At 44.1% G+C, this 18,184-nt stretch overlaps 2 protein-coding genes across 2 annotated transcripts in view; both read left to right on the top strand.

Moving 5' to 3' along the window:
- The window catches only part of CUNH18orf63 (chromosome unknown C18orf63 homolog), a 140,628-nt gene that overhangs the window by 12,742 nt on the left and 109,702 nt on the right, over positions 1-18,184 (top strand). The gene's annotated exons all lie outside the window — the stretch shown is intronic.
- Positions 3,622-5,208, top strand: LOC148519962 (uncharacterized). The gene is made up of 3 exons (XM_088475821.1): positions 3,622-4,026; positions 4,703-4,876; positions 5,101-5,208. The coding sequence occupies exons 1-3, from the start codon at positions 3,622-3,624 to the stop codon at positions 5,206-5,208; spliced, it is 687 nt and encodes a 228-aa protein (XP_088331947.1).

The raw sequence follows: 18,184 nt of genomic DNA, 5'->3' as shown, positions 1-18,184 counted from the left end.
TGGCGTGTCCAACATGGATACGGACATGCCAGACTTTGCGGCTCCTCATGTTGTCCCAGGTAAATCTGTTGATGTCATCAACTCTGAAATGTTATTGTGCCAATATGTAGATTCTAATGTGAGGCTTTTCTCTTTTTTCCTAACAGAGACACAGGCGGATGAGTCTGCTCCAGAGGGGAGCCTTGGCCGCCGAATTTCTGCTGGCTCGGCAGGGGAGGAACCAGTACATCCGGCTGAGGACCCTGCAGAAGCCAGTCCAGGGCAATCCCCCTCGCAGGCAGTGTCCCTCCTCACAGAACTCAATTTCAAATCGGATTTCCATACGGAGATTCTGCAGAGGATGGACGCCAGTCTGCTACGGGTGGCTGAGGCCCTGGAGCAAAATGCTGCGGCCAACGTGACCATTGGTCAGGCCCTGCCGGAAAATACCAGGGCCAACATCCGCATCGCCAATGCCCTGGAGCAGCTCATTCGCCAGCACATGGTGGAGCCGACCTCCCTTCCTGCCGGAACATCAGGATCCTCCACCTCTGGCACAACATCAGCCAATCCTCCAAATGTGCCTAGCCCTGTGCCTAGTCCAGAGGCCACAACATCTGCCTCTGGACAGGCCAGCCCGATGACATCCCGGACCCGGTCTGGCGCCCTCCCTCCCCCATCCAAACGGGTGAAAAAACGATGACAGCAATGGTGACTTTTCCCACAATCCTTCTGTGCTTGGCTCATATTCCTTTCTGGTCAAAACTTCCCTCTCCTTTCTTGTGAAATGTTTTTAAATTTTTTTTGTATGTTTATGTCAACAGTTATGTTGGGCCAATTTGTTTGATTTTGGGACATATCTTTGGCAAAAAAAGATGGTCCCAAATTTTTTATTGAGCAATAAATTGAAACAAAAAATCTGACATTGGATTGTGAAATTATTGTACAAATGGGTTAAATTTAATCCTGCACCAAAAGGCAAAAACTGGAAAAAAAAAAAAAAAAAAATGGTCTCTTTAAGGAACGTTTAAAAAATCATATAACGAGGCAAATTCAAGAGGCAAAAATAAAATGGTGCGAAAATTAAAACATGATGACATTATTGTTACAATAGGCCCTAACCACCAAATTGAGGGCAAAATAAACCCCCACAAATGTACGCAAATTGATTGTGTCATCCTGACATTAGCAGCTCTGATTTCCACCTGCGTACGGTTTTGTGCTATCCCAAAAAACTGATTTCAAAACACATACCAAGCCGGTTTTCAATCCAACACTAATTGCTTTTCAGCCCTCCCGCGATTAATCGCAACAACATTGTGGAGTCCCGGGACGGAGGAGAAGGCCATCGCCAATGTGGTCGAGTAATCCAGACCCTAAGCTGTGCGAGCATTTTGAAGGGAAAGAGGATCATCCAGTGACGTATGAGTCGGTCCGAACACATTTTACGCTCGCATTTGCTAATGTATGTACGCCCCAAAAACGCCTCGCCACGCCTGCGTTTTTCCATCTCCACCCCCGTCAACACCTAAAAACGCCCTGTTCTGTCAATCACATTTGACATGTCACTTCCTGTACGCTATTTGACGAACGAGACCAAAAAAGCTCGCAATCTGCCGTACGCACATGCGCACTGTTACACCGACGCATGCGCGGTTATTCAACATCGGAACGCAACGAGCGTACTGCTGTTTGCGAGTGGCTCTGAATGAGGGCCCTAGTCTCTTCCTCCTCCTCTGCTCTTTTTCTATACTTATTTACACTTTGCCTACCCTTACCTTTCTCTCTCTCTCTTTCAATTGGTACTGATACATCCTCCTTTTAAAATGCTCTCATCTTTCCCACTCTAAAAATTCCCTCACTAGATCTTGACTATCTTCTACCATTTGGCTCCAAACTCTTATAGCAACTTGTGTTCCATTGCCTACCCACTTAACTTTCCGCAAATTACCTTGTTGACCTACTTTACTCTCATCAATGACTTTCTCAACGCTAAATCTAAAGGTTATGGGGGGCATCCACTAAACGATTTTAGCAGGCGATTTAACGATATCGTTATCGTTCAATCGTTTACACATCGTTCAGAAATAGTTTCTCACGATGCACGATGCGCGCTCCCGTTGGTCGTGTGATCGTCTCCTCCATCGAGTGAACATGCAGGTCAATTTCACTTGATCGCTTCTATATCGCTTGTAGATCGTTTGCACATCGTTTACAAATCGTTTGCACATCGTTCAGGGTGAACGATCAAACGATGAACCACTCCCTGACACTCCCACACCACCATTTTGTTTATTATTCTGCCCTGACGGAGCGTCTGACAAGAGGCAGCATTTGGAGGACCACGCGGATCCCAAATAGAAGATCGGTAAGTATTTATTTGTACACCACCTTCCACCAATGTAGCACTCCCTGGGGACTGGCACTGGGAAGGGGTAAAAGAGGGGGCACACAAACGGGGTGTGGCACTTGGAGGGTGCTGCATAGAGGTACTTGGGGGTGTGCAGTGTAAAGGGCATACTGTGGGGGGGGGTGCTGGAGAAAGGGCATGGGGGTGCTGCATAAAGGGCATAGGGGGAGGCTGCATACAGGGCATAGGGGGTGCTGCATAAAGTGTATAGGGGGAGAGGCTGCATACAGGGCATAGGGGGGAGAGGCTGCATAAAGGGCATGGGGGGAGAGGCTGCATACAGGGCATAGGGGGGAGAGGCTGCATAAAGGGCATAGGGGGGAGAAGCTGCATACAGGGCATAGGGGAGAGGCTGCATAAAGGGCATAGGGGGTGCTGCATAAAGGGCATAGGGGGAGAGGCTGCATACAGGGCATAGGGGGGAGAGGCTGCATAAAGGGCATAGGGGGAGAGGCTGCATAAAGGGCATAGGGGGTGCTGCATAAAGGGCATAGGGGGAGAGGCTGCATACAGGGCATAGGGGGGAGAGGCTGCATACAGGGCATAGGGGGAGGCTGCATAAAGGGCATAGGGGGGAGAGGCTGCATATAGGGGAGAGGCTGCATAAAGGGCATAGGGGGAGAGGCTGCATACAGGGCATAGGGGGGAGAGGCTGCATAAAGGGCATAGGGGGAGAGGCTGCATAAAGGGCATAGGGGGTGCTGCATAAAGGGCATAGGGGGAGAGGCTGCATACAGGGCATAGGGGGGAGAGGCTGCATACAGGGCATAGGGGGAGGCTGCATAAAGGGCATAGGGGGTGCTGCATAAAGGGCATAGGGGGGAGAGGCTACATATAGGGGAGTGGCTGCATAAAGGGCATAGGGGGTGCTGCATAAAGGGCATAGGGGGAGAGGCTGCATACAGGGCATAGGGGGGAGAGGCTGCATACAGGGCATAGGGGAGAGGCTGCATAAAGGGCATAGGGGGTGCTGCATAAAGGGCATAGGGGGAGAGGCTGCATACAGGGCATAGGGGGGAGAGGCTGCATAAAGGGCATAGGGGGAGAGGCTGCATACAGGGCATAGGGGGGAGAGGCTGCATACAGGGCATAGGGGAGAGGCTGCATACAGGGCATAGGGGAGAGGCTGCATAAAGGGCATGGGGGTGCTGCATAAAGGTCATATTGGGGAGGCTGCATAGGATAATGCATTTTTTTTATTTATTTTTATTTTATTTTTCTCACTTACAGACATGACTGGAACTCAATCCAGAGCGTTTGTGACCGGGTTCATTGAGATCTACCAGGCCAATGAGTGCCTTTGGAAGCACGCAGATCGGGACTACTCCAATCGTGACGTCAAGCTTCAGGCACTGAAGAAGTTGTTAGCATACAGTCGGGAGTGCGACAGTGATGTTGGCATAGACTGGGTGAAGAACAAGATCCAGGGGTTGAGAACAGTGTTCCTGAAGGAGCACAAGAAGTATGAAGATTCAAAACATTCGGGAGCAGGTGCAGATGAAGTCGTAAAGCCAAAATTATGGTACTATGACTTGCTCAAATTCGTCCTTGACCAAGAGCCAAAGACACGGGCGCGGTCTTCGCTGGTTCCCGAGGAAGAAGAGACCCTCGTGGAGAATGTGGAGGGGCAGGACCAGGTATGCCATTAAACTATTGTATTTTTTAATTGGACATTGGCCATGATTCAGAGCCGCTCGCTGCGACAGATTGCTAGCTCTGAATCAGGACCACTATAGCGAGCGGCCATGATGATGGTCACGATGGTCAAGACCATCGCGACCATCGGGCTTGCGATGAGACCCTTGTGGTAGGGTCTCTTGGCCGCAAGCACCAGAGAGATTTCGGCTCTAACAGAGTCAAAATCTCTCCCACTGACATAACTCGTGATGTCAGTGGGGCGCACAAAACGGTAGGCGTTCACATGGGAACGCCTCCGTTTGGGCAGTCACCCCCTTGGCCCGCCCACCAAAGGGGACGTGGTGTCACTCAACATCGACAGTACGACCCCTTTGTTGAGAGACCCGGAGCGACTGAGTGGCCGTCGCTGTCCGGGTCTCGCGCATGCGCACGACGGAGCCGGCTCTGTCGTGCGCATGCACTCTGGGCCACCATCGACCCCGTTGCGAGCGCTCACCACTTGCGTCCGGGTCTGATTCAGGCCCATAGTGTATATTTTTTTGCTAGGATGGACAGGATGGTGATGCTCCAAATGTTGTGATTTTTTAATTAAAAAACAACTTGTAAGGCACTGTATGTATGTTTATTTTGTTAATAGCTAAATACTTTTATTATTTGTTTGTCATTTTTCCAAAGGCGGAAGTCCTGGATGTGAATCCTGTCCCTTCAACCAGCGAGACCACAGAGGTTATGGAGTCTAGAATCGAGAGGCCGGCAGTGGCAGCACCCGCCAAGAAGCGGAGGACGGCTTCCAGGACTCCATCCTCTGGCCCGTCAAGAAGTGACCGATTTTTGAGTCACGCGGAGGAGGTATTACATGCACCCCCCGGTCCAAATCAAACGTTTGCAGCTCACATCGGCAACGAAATGGACAGCATGGCTCATAACCAGCTGCATCATTTCAAGCGTCTTATATATAACGCTCTGTTACTAGCTCACGATGGAAAATTGGACGAGCATAGTAACATAGGGTCATATATGATGGCGCAGCCCACCCCATTGTCTTCTGACAATTTCCCTATCCCACCTCATAGACCCGCGTCCCAACTAAGGCCAATTCCTCCTCCGTCACATCCCCTCACCTATCATGCGTCGGGCGCCCCACAGACACCAGTTCCCATTCCCACCACATCCAGCAGTGAAGTGCGCTCATCATGGATGAGTGCACATGCCACGCTGGAGGCCGATGATGAGATTTATTTTAATTATTAGATATTTTTTAATGTTCGGTTTTTTTAAGTGATTCAAAAATTTGACACTTCTTTTTCTTTGGTTCTTTGTCAAGGCTGAATTTGAGCATGTACATAGTGCCTTAACTTTGGCAAATGTACTTCATTTGCACCTGTTTTCCGAATGTTTTGATTTCTGCATACTTCTTGTGCTCCCATGGACACTGTTTTTGAACCCTATTTCTTGTTCTTCACCCTGCTTATGTTGACATCACTGTTTAGCTCCCGACTGTATATTACACTTATTTCAGTGCCTGAAGCTTCTCATGTTTGGAGTAGTCCCTGCTGAGGAGGCACTCATTGGCCTGGTAATATTCAATGAATCCGGTCCATTTTTTTTTTTTTTTTTATACTTATAAAAATTGTCAACTTCAATACTCTGGTCTTGTGTTTTTCTTTATTGATGGTACATTCATGTAGAATAAATGTTTGGTTGTGGGTGTGATTTTCATTAACCAATGTGTGTGAATTGAATATGTGTACCATTCATCCTATGTATACTGACCCTGAATAATTTGTGAATTCAGGGCCTGATTCTGACAAGGTCGCAAGCACTGAGCGCTCGCAACGGGGTCGATGGTTGATCACTGGGCATGCGCACCACAGAGCCGGCTCCGTCGTGCGCAAATGCGCCAGACCCGGCTAGCGACGGGCAATCCGTCGCTCCGGGTCTCACACCAAAGGGGTCGTGCTGTCGATGTTGAGTGACAGCACGCCCCCCTTTGGCGGGCGGGCCGGGGGGGTGGAAGCCCAAACGGAAGCTTTCCTGCCGGAACGCCTGCCGTCTGGGGGCGGCCCCACTAACATCACTTGTGAACTTCCGGCTCTGTTAATACCGAAAGTTCTCTGGGGCTTGCGATGGCCGAGACCCTACCACAAAGGTCTCATTGCAAGCGGGATGGTCGCCATGGCGACCATCATCCTGGCCGCTCGCATTAGTTGTGGGTGGTCACCCACAGCTATGCTAGGGGCCAGGAGGCCACTTAATTAAAAAAAATAAAAAAAACCCTGATTCTGATCGAGCACTCTATCAGAGCGCCCGTATCTGAATCAGGGCCACAATTTTCACACCTAATCATTGCTTTATACCCATATTATATCCAGATGTTGTTGTAAAACCAAAACAAAATCTTATTAAAAAAACAACACTTTATAATATTTAAAAAAAAAAACACAATAATTATAAATTAATTTATCTAAAAGCATAAGCAACTTTAAATTAGGAACATTTTGGTACATGATCTAATGACATTTTAGTAAATTTAATTCAAATAAGTATCCAAAAAGTCAGTGTTTGAAAAAACTTTTATTGTCATTTTGCAAATATTAAGTATGGGTAAAATAAACAATTATATGTAATTATCTTGCCATTCCACGGCACCCACACCATTGAAGAAATGGAGGTATTCCTCCCTTATTGCTTTTGCACGCCCTGACGCAACCTGAGGGACTCTGGATTGGGATACTGATGGCAAGAGTTCATTGTTCACCGTTTGTTCGGGCCGCTCCAAAACAGAGGTAGGTAAGTGTGTTTGCGATGTAGCTTTACGCCGTAACAAGTTGTGTAGAGCACAGCACGCCATTACTACCCATTCAATTTTAGAAATTTCCAGATTAATAGGTGTATAGAAAATTCTAAACCTGCTGCACATGATGCCAAACGAATTTTCCACAGTACGCCTAGCCCTTGAAAGGCGATAATTAAAGATACGCCGCTCTTTGGTTAAACCCCTTTGGGGATAGGGTTTCATTACATTCTCCTTTAAGGCAAAGGCCGCATCAGCTACGAACACAAAGTTCAATTGATGCTTGCAATGTGAAACAGGCGGTAAATTGAGGGCTCCAGATATCATACGATGGTAAAATTCAGTGTCCTTAAATGATCCACCATCTGATGCACGGCCATTTTTACCCACATCTATAAAAATGAATTCGTAGTTGGCGTTGACAATGGCCATCAACACAAGGCTAAAATAACCTTTATAATTGTAGTAGAGCGAGCCACTATTAGCTGGTGGGACAATGCGCACATGCTTCCCATCAGTTGCCCCGCCACAATTTGGAAAGTTCCACTTATCTTCAAATTGCTGAGCTATTGTTTGCCATTCTTCCACGGTAGATGGAAACTAAAACAAAATAATATAAATAAAAAAAATGCAAAAAGAGATTTAAACACTTTGGGGTAGATGTATGATAGCGGCACTTACAGTGCCCCTGTACCGCTTCATGCTTCGCCTCTTTTCCGAGGCGAAGCAGGAAGCACTACCAATGAGACGTAAGAACATCTCATGGGACGGAAAGGGAGAGCCTTAAATCCCCCCTCCGGCACTAACCGCTGGAGAGCAGAGCGCATCAGCCTAGTGCTGATGCACTGTGTCTGTCCCGGCCGGCTCTCGCCAGTATCGCGAGATCCCCATGTGCAGCCCTAGAGCCGGCAGCAGCCCCAGAAGGGACAGTGCTGTCCCTGTTGTGGGCATAGGCTAGCGCCAGGCTGTAGCTGACCATAATGCCAGCTACAGCCAGACGAATGGTCATGCGGTATGGCCCTTATGCTCGGCGCTGCTATCTTGTAGATAGCAGCACCAATAATGACAGAGGCACATAGCGCCCCTATCAATTACCGTCCAGACCCCCCGATCATACATCGGGGAGAAGCGGTATCAGCGCACATAACATGCGCTGATACTGGTTTTGGGCTTCACACATCAACCCCATTATATTCCAATTTAAAACAGATTTTTAAAATAGGGTATGTGAAGTGTTTTTTAGCAAATAAAATTACTCTTGAGTCCTGCACATACACATCTCAGGTGGGGGGGAATACTGGGGTCCTGCAGCATATAGTAGAGGGGCAGCACATGATGTGTGAGAGATTAGGGCAGACTGCGGGGACCTGCAAGTGTATACTAGGAGTCCTGCACATACACATTTCTGAAGGGAGAGGGGGGTAATGGGTTCCTGGATCACTTAATAAATGAACAGTATAAAATGTGATTACCTTAAAATACTCAGCCTTCAAAACCATAAATATGGCTCGACAGGTTTCCGGAATGATGCGACCTAAAGTTTGCGCAGAGATGAGGGCGCCAAACTTTAAGTCAGCAAGGGATCTGCCAGTCGCCAGGAACCGCAGGGTAGCGATCAACCTCTCCTCAGGGGGTATGGCCCTTCGCATCCTCGTATCCTGCCTCTCGATATAGGGCGTCACCAAACTCAATAACTCCTGGAAGGTGACGTCATCCATCCTCAGATAGTTTCGGAAGTCATCAGGGTTGTTCTCACGTAGTCCCATCAGCAGTGGCATGTGCGACAGAGTATCCCTCTGCAGCAACCACTCCCTGGTCCAGCATGAGTGCACCCTTCTCCGTCTCTCAGATCTCTCCCTATCAGCTAAAAGCACGACTCCAGCATATGCTGTCATCACACGATAGCGATAAGAAGGATCCATGAGGAAGAGAAATAAGTACAGTTTGTTTAAAGACAAGCCAAAAACAAACCACAGCAAATGAGCAATGCAACAGCGTTCAGCAGGTATAAACCAAACCAAACTAGCCACAGAGCATAAATGCAATGAGTAAAATGGCCGCCAGCTATTTATTCCCTCAGTATAGCCACGCCCACCCCTCTAAAATATCTGCCCACTATAGCTGAGAGCTGTCAATCACAGTTTGAAACGACATCGTTTATCCTTAGATCTTTTGAAAATCGTTTACAAATCGTTTGCACATCGTTCAGAGTGGAAGATCAAATTTCAAGGGAAAATTCAAGGGAAAATCGTTTAGAGGTTGGACAGGGCTAAAATCGTTTAGTGGATGTGCACCTTTAGTTTTTCATTCTCATTTTATAAACATGTCAGTTGCCTTGGTCAGTGTTGACTAACCTCTCGTACTGTCCTGAAAAAGACAGTATACACAGCATACAAGATGTTCAGAGGATATGCACTTTACAGAACCACATCAGCATTTTATATATTAAGAGGACACAATATATAAACCTCTAAGAGCCGTATTCAATATGGGAGCGAAAAGTCCAGCACGGACTTTTCGCTCCACATCGGAGATTTTCCTGGGATAAAGTATCGGGCGCGTGCCCGCTTTATCCCTGTATTCAATTTAAAATCATCGAAAGAGGGACCCGGCGAATTGGGATCTACGTAAAAAAATGTGAATTTTCGGGAATTAATTGTAGGACCCCCCCTAAAGATGTCCAGACATGGGTGATAACTATGGGTACCCCTGTTTTTGCCTGCAAAAGAAAGTCGGGTTTTTAAATAGCCTCGGCAGGTGTTTTTTCCCGACATTGAAGAAGTGATGCAGAAGAGCACTTAGGTTATTTTTTTGGGGGTTTTTTTAATGGTTCATCAAATTTGGGGTACATGAAAATGGGTACCAGCATATTTTTAAGTCCCTAAAATTATTTTTTTTAAATTCCGCAAAAATGCACCTGCCGCTAATAGCCTATTCTAGAAAACACTTGCCGCATATTTGCAGAACACCCCTGAAGCTATTTCCCTATTTTTAAACACTTTCCACTTTTTTTTCACCCCAAATTTTTAATTCATTTTTTTGGGGTGTCCCTATTTTTTTTAAAACTTTTTTTTGACACAGTTTTTTTTTTAAATGATATTCCCAGGGGTGGAGGCTATTTTTTTAAGCCTGCACCCCTAAACCCCAATTCTGCACTTTTTTTCGCCTTGTAAAACATGGTGAAAACTTATCCCTGTTTTTTTTCAAAGACTTTTCGAACCTGCGAAAAGTCTTTGAAATTGAATACGGGGATAATTAAAACATGCGAAAATGACGTCATCGGCGATAATCGACTATTCGCGCCTAATTGAGTACCCCCTAAAGTCTAGTTCACAGAACAGAAACTGTCTCCTTTTGGCTTTGTGACACTGCCCTCTCATGGCTCTCCTCTTACCATTGTAACCACTATTAGGGGAATTCAATATGGAGCGATAAGTCCGTTTTTTGCGTTAATATCGCACCTATGACGTCATTATCGCAGGTTTTAGTTTAACACTGTATTCAATTTCAAAGACTTTTTCGCAGGTTTGAAAAGCCTTTGAAAAAAAATGGGGATAACTTTTCATCACTGAATAGGTGGCGAAAAAAGTGCAGAATTGGGGTTTAGGGGTGCAGGCTTAAAAAAAATAGCCTGCACCCCTGGGAATGACATTTTAAAAAGAACTGTGTAAAAAAAAAAAAATAGGGACACCCCAAAAAATTAATTTAAAAATTGGGGTAAAAAAAAAAAATGGGGAAAAAGTGTTTCAAAATAGGGAAATAGGTTCAGGGCTATTCTGCAAGTATGCGGCAGGTGTTTTCTATAATAGGCTATTAGCGGCAGGTGCATAGATGCAGAATTTTTAAAAATGAAAAAAATAACCTAAGTACTCTTCTGCAACACTTCTTCAATGTCAGGAAAAAAACACCTGCTGCGTCTATTTAAATCCCCGACTTTCATTTGCAGGCTAATCCCCCATGTTTTTACAACTTTAGGGGGGTCGTACAATTTTTTCAAGGAAAATTTTTTTTTTTTACGCAAATCCCACTTCGCACCTTCCCGTTTTCGTAGATTTGATATTGGATACAGGGATAAAGCGGGCGCGCGCCCGATACTTTATCCCATAAAAATCTCCGATATGAAACGTAAACTTCGACAGCGAAGTTCCCTCTATGTCTCTACCTCCAAGGTTCTGTTATTTTTCCAATCTTCAACTCTTATTCCTTGAAGATCTCATTAGCTTTATGATGTTGATACACAAATATACCTCTCCTCCCATGATCCCTATCCCCCCACACTGACACTCATCTATAACTGTCTCTTTTCTATCTCTTTTTGACTTTCTTATGCTCAACATGTCTAAGATTGGGTTTATTCCCACCTCCCCCCATACAGTGTCTCTCTTCCCTCCCACCTCACTCTTACTGTTGCTAACACTATCCTCTCTCCTGTCAGCTGTCTATATGTCATTCTTGACTACTCCCTGTTCTACACCCACTATGTTCATGCTTTCTCTAAACCCTGCTGCTTTCACCTTCGCAATGTCTCCAGAATCAGTCTGTGACCAGATTAACCCGCTCTACCAATTCACACCTTTAGCAACCTGTGTGGGCTTACTTTACCACTCCAAGGGATTCCTTATCACTGTCAGTTTACACCTGTTACTGACTCCGCCCGCAGGGCGGGTAAGTAATTGCCACCACCAGGCTCCTACATCGGCACCTATAATGGTTTAAATGTAACCTGCCAGTCGACAGGAAACTATTCATTGTGTTCATTCTTTGTATTTGCACACAATCAAATTATTTGTGTGGGTTAAACAATTACATAATTACCATATGGTTCCAGGTGCCGATGTAGGAGCCTGGTAGTGGTAACTTGTGTAGGCTTACTTCACATCTTTAGCAACCTGTGTGGGCTTACTTCACCACTACAAGGGATTCCTTTAGCAATCTGTGTGGGCTTACTTCACCACTCCAAGGGATTCCTTTAGCAACATGTGTGTACTTATTTCATGACTACAAGGGATTCCTTTTCACTGTCAATTTACACCTGTTACTGACTTCTCCTTCTGTGTATTGGGCTGGCAAGTCATTGCCAACACTATGCTCTTACATTGGCACCTGGAACCGTGTGTTCCACCCAGATTCCTACCCCGGCACCTTGAACCGCTTATCCTAGCACTTGGAACAACATACTGGGTATGTGTGTTCATGCTTCTGCAACACCTCCTGGTTGGTGTCCGCTAATTACCACTGAACACTATTACCCAGTCTGTACTAGGTAGCTGGTAGAGGGCTGGAATTTAGAGCTGCTGGACTCCGTCCAGAAAAGTCAGAGAATGGAATAGAGTTTGCTGCTATTCTGATGGTCACAGGATGCAAGTAGATTCCAGCGTCTTGAAACAAGTATATGTTTATTTAACTCCAAATAAGTGTCCTGAAAAAGGACAGTATACGCAGCATACACGATGTTCAGAGGATATTTACTTTATAGAGCCTCATCTGCATTTTATATAGTAAAAGAACACAATACAGTAAACTGTAATCCTGCCCATAAAACTCTAAAACTAGTCCACAAATCAGAAACTGTCTCCAAAAATTAAATATAATCTGCCTGCCGACAGGAATCAATTAATTATGTTCATTCTGTGTATTGCCACACATAATCAAATTATCTATGTGGGTTAAACAGTAATATGATTACCATAAGGCTTAAATATATAGGAAATTGTAAGAAAAAAGACAGACAAGAGACCCCCTTGTGCATTTCAAAAGAAAGTGTTACATTAATATTAGTCCTATGCTGATCTCAGGAAACAGTCATTAGCAAAGGACTTCCTGTGTGAAAATGTCCCAAGACCAATCTCTGCCCAAATGGCAAAATTTTCTATAATCAAATATACTAAAATGCATTTCTAAGTGTGCAGTTCATGTGCAATAAATATAACATGTTAGAAAGCATTAAAACATTTCCAAACATTTTGTGTTTTTTTCAAAACAATGTTTTTGTAGGGCCAACGCTTAAAATTAACTTTGTTAGTGGCTCAGCCACCAGGCACCGCCTTGGCACCACAGCTAGCTGCAACAGGTATTCAAAATGTGCATACTACTATTAATACTACATCATTCCATATGTAGTCCACATCAAAGTGCATAGCACCAATATTTATTCAGTAGTGGCCATCTTAGCTGTGTGGCTTGGACTATATCGTTATCGTTCAGTCGTTCATTGTACTGTGCAGTGCCCACACTGAACGATGTTGTTCAGTGCAGGCACCCTCCTTCATCCCTGAACATGGTCAACCTGACGATAACGTCAGATTGACTGTCATGTTCGGGCGATGAGCGATGGTGAAAACGATCGGCGGGAGAGCTCATTGCTGGTCGTTTGCGACATTTTACTGGACGATCTATGAATGATTAATGAGCGTTTGAAAGATAATGATGTCGTTATCGTTCAATCGCTCATTTTAATTGCCTAGTGGATTCGCACCTTAAGCTATCAGCAGGAATCTCCACTCTTGTGGTTCTCACTGCACTATCCTTGTCTCCAGTGTGCTTTCCCCTCACAGTCAGCAACTCTGATCCCTTCTGTCCACCCTTCCCAGACACAGGGTCACCAGGTGCAACTGTTAATAACTGTGTCTCAATTTGTTGTATAAATATCTCACTGTTTGATTGCACTGTTTGAACTGCTTTTATATCGTTTTGTTTGTTTATTTGATTGTAATTATCCATGTTGCTGTGGGCATGTGGTGGTGCGATTTATAAAAAGATATTAAGAATTCTATTTCCAATAATCCAATCATTCTGATGTGTACAGCGGATACTATATGACGGCCGCCATATCGTCCTGGTACACATCGCTCCAGTGTGTACCCAGCTTAAGCCGACAAACAGTATTCTAGCTATAGGCTCCACTTAGTGATTTAGGATACTCACAGGTTAGATTCACTGGATCTTGGTAGATAAAGAGGATATTGTTTCTCTTATCTTTTCTCTTCTCTGGCTTTCTGGGGGGTAAATTTACTAGGAATCGTGTTTGGGCGAGATTGCATTCTCATGCGAGTTTAGTCTGTTTTCCCTTTTTGCAAATTTACTAAGGGCAAACACATGCGAACTTGCAGGAAGCGAACATCAAAACTCCCACCAATTTACAAAACACGACCAAATACACCATCGGCCAAACTCGCAAGTACTTTGCATAGGAAACAATACAACACGCAAATTTACCAAGAATTGAGTTTTGAAACTCGCACAGGAAATTACGAAACTCTCCCCAAAATAGACATTTCAAATAGACTACCTCCTGAGGTGAGTGTTTGCATGTGTGTTCCCAGGTGTTTCAAGTTGCAATTACTGAGAGCACAATGATGATGCCTTTAAAAGGGGCTAAATCAGCTGCATTTATTTATGTGAAGCAAAAATGACAGAGTTTACTACCAGTGCAGTACACTGCACGTGGCTGGGATTTCAGAGGCTCTACCACCAGGCTAGAAGGACTCGGGAGCAAGAAACTAAGCAGGCTCATGAGGTCATGTAGGTACCACAAAGGCTGCTCAGGCCACGTTTTTTTAGGAGGCGTTTGAACCTGAATGCATTGGCCAATGGCGAGGTCATACAGATGTTCCGGCTGAACCGTAACAACATATTCCATCTGTATGACCAAGTCAACTGGAACTAGACCCTGACACAGAACGTTACCACTCTGTCTCAGGCCTGCATAAGCTTCTGGCTGTGTTGCACTGGCTACTGGTAATTTTCAGTCTCTGACTAGTAGAGTTCTCAGGATATACCAGTCAATTCTCACGGTAACTCAGGTAATGGATGCCATTTTAGCCACTAATGGATACCTGCATCTGCTTCCCTAGCCAGGAGTCACAGTGCCATGCAGTCAGGGTAGCTTATTATAGCATTTCGAGCATGCCTAATGTCTTGGGTGATATTGACTGGCCTCACAACCGGCGCTCAGATAGCATTCTTGCGGCGGGTCGATGTGCTGGCAGCCTTTCGTCAAAACAGGCTTCGGTGGGATTTCATTACCTCCTGCACAAAGGCCATGTTCTCCTCCACAGAGAATTTCACATTACACCCCATCTTGGTCTTGTCCCTCTGCCTGGGCACCTCTTCAGTGCTGTCTGTACTGTTCAATAGGGCTCCTGAGCAGCAACCTCACCCACCTTTCTCTCTCCCTGCCTCTCCTCTGCTCTGGACATATTCCTGTCCCCTTCCCTCTTCAAACTCAAAAAAAATACAAACTAACATATACCTCCTGTCCTACTACCCACACACACGAAAAAACACTGACAAGACAAAAGAAAAAAACACAATCAAGAAAGACAGAAAAATTAGACAAAAAGATAAGAACAAAACAACTTCCTCAAACCAAGGAGCAATCTATTCCACTAGCCAAAAACTCTCCTACACCACTAAACACACTCCTCACTGTCCCTCTGCAAACTCCAACCAACAGAACACTCATATGTTGAACTCTTTGTGGCATATTTATATGCTTGATCAGTGTGTACATGATGTGAATGCTTCAACCAATCAGAACATGTTTCTAATATGATGCATACATCTCATGCGTGTTTTAAAAACACATCTGTTCTCTCATGTGTTTTGGCAAAAACTCACATGACAAAACACGCTTGCTTTCACTATCAAGAAACACGATTTTGCAAAACTAATTTCTTGGAAAATGTGAGAGTTTGCATATACATAGGAACCTGTTTGAGTTTAATCTCCCCCAAACTCAATTCTTAGTAAATTCATCCCTTAGTTTCTACCCACGACAGAGAGGCAAGTCGCCCAATTCTTTTTGTACTTTTATCTACACAGGTAAGTATTTTTCTTTTAGGCTAAACTGTTGTCTGGGTTCAACTTTGGTTAAACTTTTTAAAACACTTTTTTCAATTTGAAAGTTATTCCCTCGGTTCAGCAGAACATATAATACAGGGGTCTCTTTCAAAGTTACTTCAGGATTTCTATCCCAAAGGGGCATCCTTAATGGTGATACCTTGCTTAGTCACGGTATCACATACCACCCCACCCCACTGAAATATTGCATGTCCTCATAGAAATTTTGCCATAGTCTCCTCCCCATGATATTTTTATTTCTGTACAGATAATTTCATATATATATATATATATATATATATATATATATATATATATATACAGTCAGGTCCATAAATATTGGGACATTGACAAAATTTTCAGATTTTAGCCTCTATTCACCACCACAATGGTTTTGAAATGAAACAAACAAGATGTGCTTTAACTGCAGACTTTCAGATTTAATTTGAGGGTAATTACATCCAAATCGGGTGAACGGTGTAGGAATTACAACAGTTTCAATATGTGCCTCCCACTTTTTAAGGGGCCAAAAGTAATGGGACTATCAACTCAAAAGCTATTTCATGGACAGGTATGGGCTACTCCCTCAATATTTCATTATCACTTAAGCAGGTAAAAGGTCTGGAGTTGATTCTAGGTGTGACATTTGCATTTGGAATCAGTTGCTGTTGACTCTCAATATGAGATCCAAAGAGCTGTCACTATCAGTGAAGCAAGCCATAATTAGGCTGAAAAATCAAAACAAACCGATCAGAGAGATAGCAAAAACATTAGGTGTGGCCAAATCAACTGTTTGGAACATTCTTAAAAAGAAAGAACGCACCGGAGAGCTCACCAACACCAAAAGACCCGGAAGACCACGGAAAACAACTGTGGTGGATGACAAAATAATTATTTCCCTGGTGAAGAAAAACCCCATCACAATAGTTGGCCAAATCAAGAACACTCTCCAGGAGGTAGATGTATATGTGTCAAAGTCAACAATCAAGAGAAGACTTCACAAGAGTGAATATAGAGGGTTCACCACAAGATGCAAACCATTGGTGAGCCACAAAAACAGGAAGACCAGATTAGAGTTTGCCAAACAACATCTAAAAAAGCCATTACAGTTCTGGAACAACATCCTATTGACAGATGAGACAAAGATCAACTTGTACCAGAGAGATGGGAAGAGAAGAGAAGGAAAGGAACTGCTCATGATCCAAAACATACCACCTCATCAGTGAAGCATGGTGGTGGTAGTGTCATGGCGTGGGCATGTATGGCTGCCAATGGAACTGGTTCCCTTGTATTTATTGATGATGTGACTGCTGACAAAAGCAGCAGAATGAATTCTGAAGTGTTTCGGGCAATATTATATGCTCATATTCAGTCAAATGCTTCAGAACTCATTGGACAGCTCTTCACAGTGCAGATGGACAATGACCGGAAGCATACTGGAAAAGCAACCAAACAGTTTTTTAAGGCTAAAAAGTGGAATGTTATGCAATGGCCAAGTCAATCCCCTGACCTGAATCCGATTGAGCATGCATTTCACTTGATGAAGACAAAACTGAAGGGAAAATGCCCCAAGAACAAGCAGGAACTAAAGACATTTGCAGTAGAGGCCTGGCAGAGCATCACCAGAGATGAAACCCAGCGTCTGGTGATGTCTATGCGTTCCAGACTTCAGCTGTAATTGCCTGCAAAGGATTTGCAACAAAGTATTAAAAAGTGAAAGTTAGATTTAGGATTGTTTAGTTTGTCCCATTACTTTTGGCCCCTTAAAAAGTGGGAGGCACATATAGAAACCGTTGTAATTCCTACACCGTTCACCTGATTTGGATGTAATTACCATCAAATTAAATCTGAAAGTCTGCAGTTAAATCACATCTTGTTTGTTTCATTTCAAAGCCATTGTGGTGGTGAATAGAGGCCAAAATATGAAAATTCTGTCAATGTCCCAATATTTATGCACCTGACTGTATATATATATACTGTATATTAGTCCCTTTTGTGGGCTATCATATGCTGCTCGGTTAGAATTAAGTGTGTTCTTATGCTTTGGTTATACTGAATATTTTATTGACAAACATTCAATTAACAATCTTTTTACGAACTGTTTCCATGTAACCGCTCCATTTAATACATTCTCTTCACAATTACTTGATAACAATTTTCATATAACCTGTTCACTGTAGATACTATATTGCCTATATCTGATAGATAAGATTCGCTTTGTACTTCTTTCCTGAAGGTCTCAATGCTCTCTACAGATTTAAGGACACCTCATTAGTATTTATTACACCATATTCTTCTTCTGGGAATTTATACTCTGCTGGAACAGTACAATGAGCGGATCGCTGGGTTCTCTGTTTGTACATGTTGCGTTGCCAGTTCCAGAGTTGTAGTTCCTTGCACTTGACTGGAATTGATTCCCAAAATTTGATTGCAGTCTCCTTGAACTCTGTTAAGCTGCTAGTTAGCTCTTGGAGTCTAATCAGCCTAATGTTACCATTGTGTAAGACCTCTAGAGCCAATGG

This window comes from Taudactylus pleione, unplaced genomic scaffold (assembly GCF_031769625.1).
Source record: "Taudactylus pleione unplaced genomic scaffold, aTauple2 ptg000179l, whole genome shotgun sequence".
NCBI lineage: Eukaryota > Metazoa > Chordata > Amphibia > Anura > Myobatrachidae > Taudactylus > Taudactylus pleione.
This window is presented reverse-complemented; position numbering and strand designations above follow the sequence as displayed.